The sequence below is a fragment of the Aulonocara sp. 'chitande type north' Nkhata Bay genome, linkage group LG14 (assembly GCF_057382095.1).
Source record: "Aulonocara sp. 'chitande type north' Nkhata Bay isolate Kocher_YH1m ecotype deep benthic linkage group LG14, A_spYH_male_GT1.1, whole genome shotgun sequence".
NCBI lineage: Eukaryota > Metazoa > Chordata > Actinopteri > Cichliformes > Cichlidae > Aulonocara > Aulonocara sp. 'chitande type north' Nkhata Bay.
This window is the reverse complement of record NC_141357.1, coordinates 2,369,562-2,383,585: the sequence shown is the minus strand read 5'-3', so window position 1 is coordinate 2,383,585 and position 14,024 is coordinate 2,369,562. Positions and strand designations below refer to the sequence as shown.

Sequence of the window (14,024 nt, the reverse complement as noted above, 5' to 3'; positions counted from 1 at the left end):
TCTTTGTGGCAGAGGTGCAGAATCGGTCTGAAGGCGCTTCACTACCTGCTCACTAACTGGTGCAGAGGCTCAGGATTACCCAGCAGGGTAACAGTTTAGTAAGTGACCAGTTTGCAGTCAGTTTATCCAAACTCTGATGCTACTCCCCCCAGACGACCATAACAATGCACACTTGCTGCACATATTGAAGGATCTCTGGTTCTTTAGGAAACACAGCTTTCTCTTATACAGCCTGTGTGTTGGTCAACTTGTTGTCAGTGTGGACGACAAATACTTGCACATCATCATCTTGTCCCAGGATGAAAATGGGTTGTGCAGCTGTTCTCTTCCTCCTGAGGTTGGCCACCTTCACACTGAAAGGCAGATGACTTCTCCTGAACCAAATTATCCACCAGTGTTCTGCACTTCTCCTCCTGCCCATCACTAACACATCCAACCCCTGCAGGTGGTGTCATGAACACATTGGTACGATTTCTGTGGAAATCATAAAATGGAAATTATTTTGAAATCACTGTGAGGCATAATTATTTACCTTTTCATTAACTCTTCTCCCTCTCGTGGATGTAGCTGATTTACACACTACACTGCCAAAAGTACTGACACATCCAAATTGTTGAATTCAGGCGTTCCAGTCACTCCCAGGAGCTCAGTGAATTCCAGTGATAGGGTTAGGGTGCAACAAATCCAGTCATGAAATTCCCAATATATTAAATATTCCACAGTCAGCTGTTAGTGGTATTATAACAAAGTGGAAGCGATTTGGAACCATAGCCACGAGTCAATTGGTGATTGGCCTCGTCGGTGACAACGATGAGGCCGCCTACAGGGAGGAGGTGGATCGTCTGGCTGAGTGGTGCGACACAAACAACCTGCTGCTTAACACCGAGAAGACCAAGGAGCTCATCGTGGACTACAGGAGGAATGCTGACCCACATCCACCCATCCACATTAAGGGGACGGCTGTGGAGCGTGTGAGCAGCTTCAAGTTCCTGGGAGTCCACATCTCCGAGGATCTCACCTGGACGACCAACTGCTCCAAGCTGGTCAAGAAGGCTCACCAGCGCCTCTTCTTCTTGAGGACTCTGAGGAAGAACCACCTGTCCTCAGACATCCTGGTGAACTTCTATCGTTGCACCATCGAGTCCATCCTGACCAACTGTATAACAGTCTGGTACGGGAACTGCTCTGCCTCGGACCGGAAGGCGTTGCAGAGGGTCGTGAAAACTGCCCAGCGCATCGCCGGAGCACCACTTCCTGCCATAAAAGACATCTACAGGAAGCGGTGTCTGAAAAGGGCTGGGAAAATCATCAAAGACCCCAGTCACCCATCACATGGACTCTTCACCCTCCTGCCCTCTGGGAGGCGCTACAGGAGCCTCCGGACTAAGACCACCAGGTACCGGAACAGCTTCTTCCCCACAGCTGTCAGACTCCTGAACTCTGCCTCCTGACATCTGACCCACGTTAAACTCATGGACTAAACATACACACACCCACAATGGACAACTGTACCCTCAAACACACAATAATAACATGGACTGAACCACCACTCACAACCACTAGCACTTTATAGCCTCTGTAGAAACTATCTACACCCTCACTTATCTTAACTGCACTACTGTATAGCTCTGTGTAAATAATCATTCTGTACATTCAATAATCTTTAATCCTACAACTGTTTACAACTTGCATAGTTCCCATTTCTGTATAGCTGTATATCTCAGATTTCTGTAAAGTTATTTATTTCATATTCTGTATAGTTTTTCATATTTATATCCTGTTCATATCCTGTACATAGCTTGTACTCACTACAGCCTGTACATACTTATAGTTATAGAATATTCACAACATACTTCATACCGTGTACATTATAACATACCATAATAGACCCATTTCTGTAATATACTCACATATCTATATTATTGCTAATATATATTGTAATATATCTATATCACTAAAGCACTTCTGGATGGATGCAAACTGCATTTCGTTGCCCTGTACCTGTGCATGTGCAATGACAATAAAGTTGAATTCTATTCTAATTCTATTCTATTCAAATGTACAGATAAGAGTAGTGGTCCCAAAACTGAACATTAGGGATTTTAGAAAGATGATCAGGCCATTCATTTTATGCATTGTTCTTGAGATTTCATTTGTGATCCCTCCTGTTATGTTGCAGGTCAGATCGACCCAGAACAGAAGAGATGTGAGAAAGTTGGCTTTCAACGTTTATGTAGCAACAGCTCATGTTTCACAGTATAAAATGGTTTTCTTCGGTACTGCTCCTTTGATTTCACCACTATCTAGAGATCACTTCATAATTTTTCTAAGATAGCTGCAAGATACTTGTAACAAAACAAATTTCTTTCAAGAAAAACTGTTAATTCTGTAACTGGCTCCCAATAACATGATAGGTCTTCAATAAATTGCAAGAATAATTAAAATTGATGAATCGATCAATCCATCATCCAGTTATCCTTGTCAGGGTCTCAGGGGAAGCTGGAGCCTATCCCAGCTGTCTTAGGACGAGAGGTACTTCCTGGACAGGTCGCCAGTCTGTCGCAGGGCTAACACATAGACACAGACAACCATTCAGTCTCACCTACGGGCAATTTAGAGTTAATAATTAACCTAACCCCACTACCTGCATGTCTTTGGACTATATGGAACTGTAAGGGAGGAAGCCGGAGTAAACCTGAAGAATATCCACGCAAACACGGGGAGAACATGCAAACTCCACCCAGAAAGACCCCGACCTGATGGTGGAACTGAACTCAGGACCTTCTTGCTGTGCGGCAACAGTGCTAACCACCGTGGATGGATGGGTGGGTGGCATTTGATGCAGATGTAAATCTGGAATATTGTCCAGATTAAAAAAAAAAGTGTGTTACAATACATTGTTTTAACAAAAGAAGCAATATTAACAGACAGATTTGTCACATGTGCATCCTGATCTTTCACATGGTCTGTCTGGCTGTTTTAGTCCTTGGAAGACAGAAGAAGTAGTGATGAGTCTGGAAACACTTTCTCACTCAGAACAATGTGAAAGTCATGCCATTAGGAGAGCTGGTTCTGGCCCTTCAGCTGAAACCTCTTCAGAAATGGTCTCACCTGAAGGGAAGCCATTCTTAAAGAAGGAAGGGGGACAAAAAGGTGGAGAAGTTACACAAGACGTGGACAGAAAACAGTTGGAACGGCTCATATGGTGTTTAATCAAATTAGAAATATGCACAGAGCAGGTGAGGAGAGGGGTACGACAGTGAGTGTCTACAGCCGTGCGTAAAACATAGTGAAGGGTCTGTCATGGGTTAGCGGTTAGCTTTGACTTTGATAATTGTAGTATTGTGGGATCATCTTGACAGAAAATGAAACAAAAGACATCCAACATCCAAAGAAGAGCATCAGAATGTCCCTCAAGAACCTGGAGAGCCTTTACAAAAAACTTAGCCTAAGAGAGCTCATACTGTGAAATATAAATGCTGACAAACTGTGTTTACCTGTGTATTTGCACTTGTTTCAATATATCATTGCATAGTATGTACAGTGTAATGTAGATGAAGGTGTTTATTATTAAGGGGGAAAAATCCTAAATGCCCCCTCCCCCTCCTGTGGTGGTGGTAGTGTGATGGTTGGAGTTGTTTTGCTACCTCAGGACCTGGAAGACTTCCTGTGGTAAATGGAACCATGAATTCTGCCGTCTACCAAAACATCCTGAAGGCCATCTGTTCAGGACCTCAAGCTGACCTCAATGATCCAAATATACCAGCAAGTCCACCTCTGAATGGCTTAAAAAAAACAAAACAAATATAAGACTTTGGAGTGGCCTCCCCAGTCCTGACCTGAAATCGATTGAGATGCTGTGGCATGACCTTCAAAAGGTGGTTCATGCCTAAAAAGCCTTCAAAATGGCCGAATTACAAAAATTCTGCAAAATGAGGGTTAAAATTCCTCCACAGCGCTGTTGTCATTGACTCATTGTCAATTATTGCAAACGCTTGATTGCAGTTGTTGCTGCTGAGGGTGACCCAAACAGGTAATGAAGCTTATGAAGCAGTAAGTGCGCATGCACATCTCCTACACGCACGGACTGTTTACTCCAGAGATCAGCTGATCGCCCTGATGCCGGCCGGCTTGCTGGCCAGGCCCGCAGAAGTACCAGCTGAAATTTGGAGGAAAACACTTCGGGGATGCAGAGGTCAAGGACAGAAGAGAAGAAAAAAGGAGACGGTGAGACAGCGGAGGCTCGAAGCGAGGAGGAGGTTTAAACCGTGTCTGCCGTCTATCGTGATGGGAAATGTGCGATCGTTAGCGAATAAAATCGACGAGCTCTCAGCACTGGTACGGAGTCAGAGGGAATACCGAGAGTGTAGCCTGATGTGTTTCACCGAATCATGGATGCACCAGGTCATTCCCGATGAGAATGCTTCCGTGGAAGGCTTCCACACTGTTCGGGCGGACACGGACAGCATCGCTAGCGGTAAGCGGAAAGGAGGTGGGCTTGCTGTTTTAGTTAACAACCGGTGGTGTAACCCTGCCAACATAACAATCAAAGAAAGGATTTGTTGCCCGGACACTGAACTATGTGCTGTTGGACTCAGGCCATATTATTTACCCAGGGAATTCTCTCACGTCATCTTGGTGGCTGTTTATGTTCCTCCCTCTGCTAACCCCACAGCTGCATGTGACACTATCCACTCTGCCATAGCTCGGTTACAGACTCAGCACCCGAGTGCCTTTATTGTGATCTCGGGTCACTTCAACCATGTATCACTGGACAATACACCAACATTCAAACAATATGTGGACTGTCCCACCAGGGGAGAGAAAACTTTAGACTTACTGTATGCTAACATCAAGGATGCATACAGCTCCTCCTCCCTCCCCCCACTTGGTAGGTCAGATCATAACCTGATTCACCTCACCCCCCGCTATGTGCCAATTGTGAGGAGGGAACCTGTGACCACCAGGACTGTCAGGAGGTGGTCAGAGGAGGCCTTAGCAGAACTACAGGGCTGTTTCGAGGTGACCGACTGGGAAACACTCTGTGAGCCTCACGCCGAGGACATCAATGGGCTTACTGAGTGTATCACAGACTACATAACTTTCTGCACCGACTCCATTGTTCCAGCTCAGACTGTTCATTGTTACCCAAATAACAAGCCGTGGGTGACTAAGGACATCAAAGCCCTCCTCAACAACAAGAAGAGGGCTTTCAGAGGGGGCAACAAAGAGGAGGTGAGGAAGGTCCAGGTGTTACTAAAGGACAAGATCAGAGAGGCTAAGGACAATTACAGGAGGAAGCTGGAGTGGAAACTCCAGCAGAACAGCATGAGAGAGGTGTGGAGGGGCATGAAGACCATCACTGGATTCAGGCCAACCAACAGCAGGGGAGCTGAGGGAGGTGAGAATAGAGTCAACGAGTTGAATCTGTTTTTCAATAGATTCGACACCACAGTGTCTGCTCCCACCCCCACAACCTCACCTGCAGTCAGCCTGGAATCCAGAGCCACACCACTGTGCCAGCCTCTCTCTTCACATGTTGCCTCCTGTGAGATTCCTGACACCCCTCCCCCACCCATCACCTTCACTCAATACCAGGTTGAGATGCAAATGAGGAGACTTCACTCAGGCAAGTCTGCTGGACCAGACGGAGTGAGTCCCCTTGTCCTCAAGACCTGTGCCCCCCAGCTGTGTGGAGTCTTTCATAAACTGTTTATGCTGAGTCTGAGTCTGCAGAGGGTCCCAGTGATGTGGAAGACATCATGCCTCGTCCCTGTACCAAAGACGCCACGTCCCAGTGGCCCTCAGGATTACAGGCCCGTGGCACTGACCTCCCACATCATGAAGACCCTGGAAAGGCTCATCCTGGACCAGCTGCGACCCATAGTAAGTTTTTATTTTAGTTTTTATTTTAGTAAGACCACATCTGGATCCCCTTCAGTTCGCTTATCAGTCTCGTCTCGGAACTGAGGACGCCATCATCTACCTGCTCAATCGTGTCTACACCCATCTGGACCAGCCGGCGACCACTGTGAGGGTCATGTTTTTTGACTTTTCCAGTGCTTTCAACACCATCAGGCCGACCCTCCTGGGTGATAAGTTAGCAGCGATGCAGGTGGATGCTTCTCTGGTGTCCTGGATTGTTGATTACCTGACAGGAAGGGTAAGGTAAGGTAAGGTAACTTTATTTATACCTAAAGGCAAGGTAAATTTGCTTTACAGAAAAATGACAGCATTTGACATCCCTTTAAAAACACACATACCTAGTAAATATATAAAACTCACTGACACATACTTTAATATTTCGAATCAAAAACAGTTCTTATTTAATTCAGTGACAGCAACGGGGACAAAGCTATTTTTATAACGCTTTGTCCTGCATCTTGGAAATAGAAACCTCCGTCCTGAGGGAAGAAGCTGAAATTCACCCCTTAGAGGATGGGAACCATTTTTAAGGATTGATAAAGCCATCCTCTGTACCTGCTTAGAGTACAGGGAGGCTAAACAAGACTGTGGCTCACCTATCAGACGACTGGACCATCTCACTATCTGATTTAGAGAGTTTTTCTCTGTGACAGAGGTCTGACCAAACCATGCCACCAAACAAAAGGATAAAACAGACTCAATAAAAGAACGATAAAACAAAGTTAAAATTTTTTGGTCAATGTGGAAATGAACAAGTTTCCTAAGGCAATAAAGGTGCTGGTGACCCTTTTTACAAACTGATTTGCAATTTTGATCAAAGTTCAGTTTTTCATTGATTATGGTCCCAAGATATTTATATGATTGTACTTGCTCTATTTTCTGACCTTTAATTAAAGTGACTCCGTGCCCATTTTGTTGTTTCCTAAAATCAACAACCATGTCTTTTGTTTTAGATATGTTCAGCTGGAGATAAGACTCCTCACACCACTGAACAAAGTCATCAATGACTGGACCGTGGTTAATTTCACCCTCTTTCAGTAAGCTGACAATAACAGAGTCATCTGCATATTTAATAATGACCCTGTTTTCATGTCTGCCCTGACACATGTTTGTATAGAGAGTGAATAATAAGGGCGATAGGACGCAGCCTTGAGGAGAACCTGTGGAGGAGAACACTGGGTCAGACAGAACCCCATTTATTCTCACTCTTTGTGACCTGTCAGTTAGAAAATCTAAAATCCAGCCCACCAGGTTTTTCCTGATTTCAAACTGTTCTAAAAGTCTTTTAATTAAAATATGGGGCTGTATTGTATTAAAAGCCGAAGAAAAATCAATGAAAAGAAGTCTTGCAAAAGTCCCTTTACTCTCTACATGTTTAAGAATCAGATTTAGTAAAGTCAAAAGTGCGTCCTCCACTCCTCTGTTGGGCCTGTATGCAAACTGCATTGGATCCAGCTGACCTTCAGTCTCTTTCATAATCACATTTCTGATGATTTTTTCAAAGACTTTCATGACAACTGAAGTGAGGCAACAGGCCTGAAGTCGTTTAGAATTTTTGGACGACTAGATTTAGGGACAGGAACCACGACTGCTTCTTTCCAAAGAGAGGGCACATGTTGTGTTTGCAAGGATTTGTTAAAAATAACCTGAAATATAGGACTGAGTTCATCAGCACAAGATTTAATTAGGCGGCCACTAATATTATCAGGACCCTGGCTCTTATTCACATTGACTGTATGAAAGGCCTTTTTAACATCGCTGAGTTCAATGATAAAGTGCTGAGTATCTCTCAGTTTCTGTTTCAGTTCCAAAATATCCTCGCTAAAATCAGAAGAACTAAAACGAGCATAAAACATGTTCAAAGCATTTGCAAAATCTCTGTCTGAATTAAAACCATCTAAAATGACCTGACTGCTGCTCTGGGGATTTTGAAACCCTGCTATGGTTTTCATACAAGTCCAGGCAGACCCCAAATTTTTTGCAGCAAATTTGCTTTCAAGAAGGTTTTTGTAGCTCTGTTTTGCTTTCAAGATCTCGATTTTCATTTCCTTGGTGGCTGTCTGAAAATCGGTAACAGCCCCCTCTTTAAAGGCCTGTCTCTTTTTCCTTAAACAGGATTTGACACTTTTAGTGACCCATGGCTTATTGTTAGCGTAAATTTTAACGCGCTTACGGGGTATAATCATGTCTTTACAAAATACTGCATAAGAGCTAGTAACATCCACCAAAGCATCGAGATCATCTCCACAAGACTGAATAAAAGGGATGATCTGATATCCTCGTGTTGGTGTGGTTCCCAGACCATCATGAAAATTTTGTTCCAGGTTCAACATTGCAAGTGACCAATCACATTGTTGTGACGTTATTCTTTTGCGCGCCAAGCCATTCGTGCATTTATGAAATTCCAATGTTGCAAGGACAATATCAATTCTGCTTGCTGTTTATTAAAGGGTTACGGTTAGGGTTAGGGTTAGGGTCAGGGTCCGTTGATCGGTGGACAGAGGCGGTTTCACGCAGTTTTTTGTTTTACACCGTTTTTTCCCGAAGTCGCAAAAGTGTGACGTCACAACATTCTGATTGGTCACTTGCAATGTTGATCCTGGAACAACATTTAGTATGATGATCTGGGAACAACACCAACACGAGGATATCAGATCAACCGACAGGAAGACCACAATATGTACGTCTCCCACAGTGTGTGTCTGACAAGGTGATCAGCAACACAGGGGCACCACAGGGGACTGTCCTCTCCCCCTTCCTCTTCACCCTCTACACCACAGACTTCAGCCACTGCACAGAGACCTGCCATCTTCAGAAGTTTTCTGATGACTCTGCGGTGGTTGGAGGCATCAGCAGGGATGATGAGACAGAGTACCGGGCTGTGGTCGACTCCTTTATCACGTGGTGTGAGCAGAATCATCTGCAGCTCAACGTGGCAAAGACCAAGGAACTGATCGTGGACTTCAGGAAGACCAGGAAACACTTGACCCCTGTTTCAATTCAGGGGGTCAGTGTTGACATTGTGGAGGACTATAAATACCTTGGAGTACACATTGACAATAAACTGGACTGGGCTAAAAACACCACAGCACTTTACAGGAAGGGCCAGAGTCGTCTCTATTTTTTGAGGCGACTGAGGTCCTTCAGCATCTGCCAGAAAATGCTGAGGATTTTCTATGAGTCTGTGGTGGCCAGTGCGATCCTCTATGCTGTTGCATGCTGGGGGAGCAGGCTGAGGGTCACAGATGCCAACAGACTTAATAAACTAATCCGTAAGGCCAGCAATGTTGTGGGGATGGAGCTGGACTCCCTCAAGGTGGTGTCGGAGAGGCGGATGCTGTCCAAGATAAAGACAATGTTGGATAACACCTCCCACCCACTCCATGACATGTTGGTCAGTCACAGGAGCTCGTTCAGTGAGAGACTGAGATTACCGAAAAGCACCACTGGACGACACAGGAAATCATTCCTGCCTGTGGCCATCTCCCTGTACAACGCATCCACTTAACACACTGTTTGCTGCTACAGCTACACATGTTTCTTTTCCAACTATTTATTTATAAGTGACTTATGTATGTATGTATGTATGTATATATATGTATATATTGTACTATTCTTAGTTAGTGTATTGTCTGTCTTGTCTTAATGTTGGTTTAAAATGGAGCACTGTAACAAAAAATAATAATTTCCCCCAGGGATCAATAAAGTATTCTGATTCTGATTATCTGTCATCACACATCTGCTTCCCAGCTGTTGCAGCTAATCTAAGCATTAAATCACTTCCACTTTCCCACACTGTCAAGCTGATTGTGACATCACTGGTCAGCCTTCATTCCCTGCACTTCAAAGCTCACTGCGCATCTGTCATTCTCCCCATCACCAGCTCTCACATGTCACTCAGGCTCCATTCAAGCCTCCATCTTCATCTCCACCACCAGCCTCTAGACTCCGGGGTGTCCTGCCCTGGTCCTAATTCGCATGGCCACTGGGATTCTGTTCTGCTGTGATGGGCTATCGGAGATTAACCACCAAATACCACAAACACATAGTTTTCATTCTAAGATGAGCTTTACCGCCAAGTATTGTCATATAGGAAAGGGGTTTTCTTCTGCATGTGGAAACTGGACGATTTGTCTCCAGATGTTTTTCACAGGAGGTTTTAGCTGGAAAACGGATCAAGAAAGCAGGATTACTAACAAGGTATAGGTAAGGCAGATAGAGAGGTTTAAATGGTTAATTATTCATCTGATTTCACATTGATCCGTGTGTTTGATTTAAGTGGACTCAGTTACTGAATTTTCTGACAGCTCTTCTGGCAGTTCTTCCACTGACTGAATAAAGTAGGTCTTAAGTATATTTGCAGTCATAAGTCAGAGACTGCACTCCGTTTATATTTAAATTTTTGTCTCATCTTTCCTTTGCTCGGATTCTGCTTTCTGAGTCTAAAATCTCTCCAAATAACAGAGCTATTACCACCAGCACAAAATTATCCTACATACTGGATCTTTTCTTAATGCTGTAATGAAAACTGTAAAATACTACTACTACTACTAATAATAATAATAATAATTCCTACATTCACGAGGAGCTCGTAAAGCGGCATGCGCATTCTCCACTGTGGGACGAATGGTGCGTTCAGGAATGCCCTCATGTCATTCTCGCTAGCCAATGGGATCCAGCCTGGGAACAGGCGTTTCAACGTTGCACTGCTTCCTCAGCGGACTTGGACCCCGTTTCTGCCGTTATGTGCACTGAGTAAGTCAGAGATCATGTCTCTCCGTGTGTTAGAACTAATCTTCTTCTTCTACTTCGCCACTCATATTCCGATCACATTATTTATTGACTTACAAGCTCTGCTGCCTGAACACGTGTACCCCCAACCGGTGAGTTACTTTAAATAAACACACACACGCACGCACGCACATTTCCAGCTACAACTTAATGCACACTTTCCCCCTCCAGCTGAAGGACCTTCTGAAATGGTACGCAGCCGACTTCAAAGACCCCATGGTGCTGGACCCCCCGGAGTGGTTCAAGTCCTTTGTTTTCTGCGAGGCTTTGCTTCAAACACCGTTTTTCCCCATTGCAGCGTACGCTTTTCTGAAAGGTCAGTTAACACGAAAAGTGGCTGGTTGAGCCAAACTTTACTAAAATCATCATAATAAATCAAAGCTACTCACCCACCCAGCCAACCGCGCACTTTCTCAGGTCAGCTGCTCTCCTAGTAGTGATGGGTCGTTCGCGAACGAAATGGCTCTTAGAGCCGACTCCTTGAAGTGAACGACGCGAGGTTTTTTTTTCTTTCTTTCTCTCACCCTCTCTCTCGCACTTTTTTTTCTGCTTCACTCGAGCCTTGTGCTTTACGCTGAGCAGAGGGGGGAGGGGCGGTAGTTACTCAGTAGCACAGGAACAGAGCGGGAGGGAGAGAGAGAGAGCAGGGACAACAACGTCACATTAGAAAGGTATCCGGTTGTTCAGTCTGACGTCACTAGCCGTGTCTGGGTCTAAACTCCGCTGCAGGTCCATATATCAAATGATCACTGTGGCATTACTGAGAGTTGAAAAACTGTCTAAAGTCTTTCATCTTTAATAAAATGATCAGCGTTCTGCTCTACCAGGTGTAACAATTGAGTTTAACATCCAGGCATCCATGAAAACGGAATTTATGACATTTAACGGAGTTAGAAGTTAGCGGGGAGTTAGCTCGCTAGCTTCTATCTAAATACAATATAGAATGTCCTGACTGCGGGGTTTTGGAAACAAATTAAAACATACAGCTTTCTTATCACTTCCAGCATAAATGAAGACAGAAAACTAAACAGCAGTGACGTTTGTAGGGTTACTGAAGTTGGGCTAGCTGGTATATAATGATGTGCTACGTGACCGCTAGCGACATAGCTATGTTAGCATAATATAAACAAGCTAACTTTTTTTCCACTTGATAAAAGTTAACGTGAGTTTTCTCGGTGGTCAGAAACAAATGTAATCGCATGGCAGGATGCTGTAAAAGGACCAAACTTCAGCCAGGAGAACAACTGAGATAATCCATCCACAATACAAAGTTAGTCATTCATATACTGCTGCATGGGCTGGGCTGTAGTTACATCCTAAGGTTTTAAAAACTGAGCTTAAATAAATGATTAGCGGTAATAAAAGCCGAGGGAGGTCAACAGGGATCACTGACTGTTTTAGGAGCTTTTTGAGATCAAATAGAAGAAAATACAAAACATTAAACATGTTAACAACACAAAAGCCATATTAAACGCAGACTACTTTAGACCCGGAAGTAGGATTCGTCGCGTCATCACTGAACAACCGGATAGTAATCATCTACAACTATTTTCAGTAGCAGATGATAAAGGATTCAGAAAGTTTATTCATGCAGGTCCATATGACAGAGAATATGCATCTTCTTTTTGTTTTCATATTTTAATTTATATTTAATTGTGTTGTGGTTTGCAGTGTTTTGTGTTGTTTCACTTTAAATTTGTTTAAAAAGAAAAAGCTGAAAATTTAAATAGTTAAAAGTTGAAATGTGAATAGTTGATTTTTGTATTATATGATTTATTTATTACATTTTATGTGGAGTGAATAAATAAAAGTATATTTACGGTGGCCCCTACAGACAAAGCACGTACAAACTCCAAAACACGAAAAAATTCCAAAACACGTAAAAACTCAGAAGCACATAAAAACTCAAAACACGTACAAAAGAACAACAGAAGTGCTCCAGGATGCTGGGCGCAGTGTTGAGCCTTTGTTATCTTGTGGCTACACAAGCCAGCAAGTACCAACGACCGGATTTGGTGTGTGGTAGTAACAGGTAAATGAACTTTTTTAAAAATTATTTGAATATATATATGAGTGCCTGTGTATAAATACACAAACAATACACACATGCTTTCAGTTGTGTAATTTAAGTGATCTAGTAGCTCTGCTTTGGAAGTTCAGTTCATGCTAGAAATGTGTTTTGGAGTTTGTACGTGTTTTGTCTCTAGGGGCCACCTCATATATTTATATATAAACATATATAAATAAAACCACTTTTTTTTATGTTAGTAATTCCTTTTGTGCATAATTTTATATTATTGTTAATAATAAATTAATTAAAGCAACAAAACAACCCGAAGATCCGGCCGGAGCCGAAAGAGCCGGCTCTTTTTAGTGAGCCGAACCGAAAGAGCCGGATCTCTAAAAAGAGCCGGAAATCCCATCACTATCTCCTAGTAGGACAGAGACGCTGGTCAAAGGCGACCTCTGTCGGCCTTTATGTTGCCTTACCATCAGACATCTACTGCCTCAAGTGTTTGTAACCAAACTGCAGCTCAGCCAGGGGCGTTTCCAGGAAATGACCAAGAACCAGTGAGGGTGGAGAAAATGTCACCTGGGCCACCACCACACTGTATTATACACACAAATAATAAAGATGAAGGGAATTGAATTTTCTGTGCTTGTTGGAAACAAACAAAACGTCTGCATTGCCTTGGATGATTCACAGACTTGGCGTCACAGGTTTTCTGTGTCTTACGTCCTTTCTCCCAATCGCTCAAACAGGTGGTTGTAAGTGGATCCGGATTCCTGCCATTGTGTATTCCACACACGTGGCCACCACATTGATCCCAATCCTCGCCCACATCCTCTTCTATCAGTTCCCTCTGAAACCCAATCCTGGTCCTCAGACTGTCCAGGAGCGCTGGTTGCTAGTCTCCATATATGCACCATACCTGTTGGTGCCTGTGCTGCTCCTCCTCACCATGCTGATGTCCTCGACATACAACGCCTCCTCTAAGCCTGGGAACGTGTCAGCCAAGGCCAAGAAGAAGAACTGAAGTGCCACAAGACAATATTATCTAATTTACTGTGATTTTAAGAGATCTTTTTCTACATTTGTGAATGTATGAACATGTATGTGTAAGTCTGTGTGAGTCACACCATTTATCAGGAAGAAGCTGCCGTCGTGAACCATTCAGAACTGTCACTTTTAATGTTGACCTTTCAATAAAATCCATATTATTGTGATTTTTGTTCTGATGTTTCTCTTTGGGTTTAGACATACCCCTATCTAAATGATCTAGCTTCTCTGTTTCAGGAGGCTTAAG

The 14,024-nt window shown here is 43.6% G+C and overlaps 1 protein-coding gene across 1 annotated transcript; it reads left to right on the top strand.

Annotated features, from left to right (window-relative positions):
• The first annotated feature begins 10,526 nt into the window (after window positions 1-10,526).
• On the top strand, window positions 10,527-13,942 carry tmem97 (transmembrane protein 97). The gene is made up of 3 exons (XM_086262732.1): window positions 10,527-10,808; window positions 10,888-11,032; window positions 13,480-13,942. Exons 1-3 carry the CDS (start codon window positions 10,527-10,529, stop codon window positions 13,752-13,754), a joined length of 702 nt encoding a protein of 233 aa, XP_086118858.1. The 3' UTR covers window positions 13,755-13,942.
• The last annotated feature ends 82 nt before the right edge of the window (window positions 13,943-14,024 follow it).

What these genes read in the sequence shown, in the direction of transcription:
- tmem97 (XM_086262732.1), top strand. Translation starts at nt 10,527, where the DNA reads ATGCGCATTCTCCACTGTGGGACGAATGGTGCGTTCAGGAATGCCCTC. An exon ending in AACACGTGTACCCCCAACCG is followed by an intron (nt 10,809 to 10,887) that starts GTGAGTTACTTT and finishes TTCCCCCTCCAG; the next exon opens with CTGAAGGACCTTCTGAAATG. An exon ending in AGCGTACGCTTTTCTGAAAG is followed by an intron (nt 11,033 to 13,479) that starts GTCAGTTAACAC and finishes TCGCTCAAACAG; the next exon opens with GTGGTTGTAAGTGGATCCGG.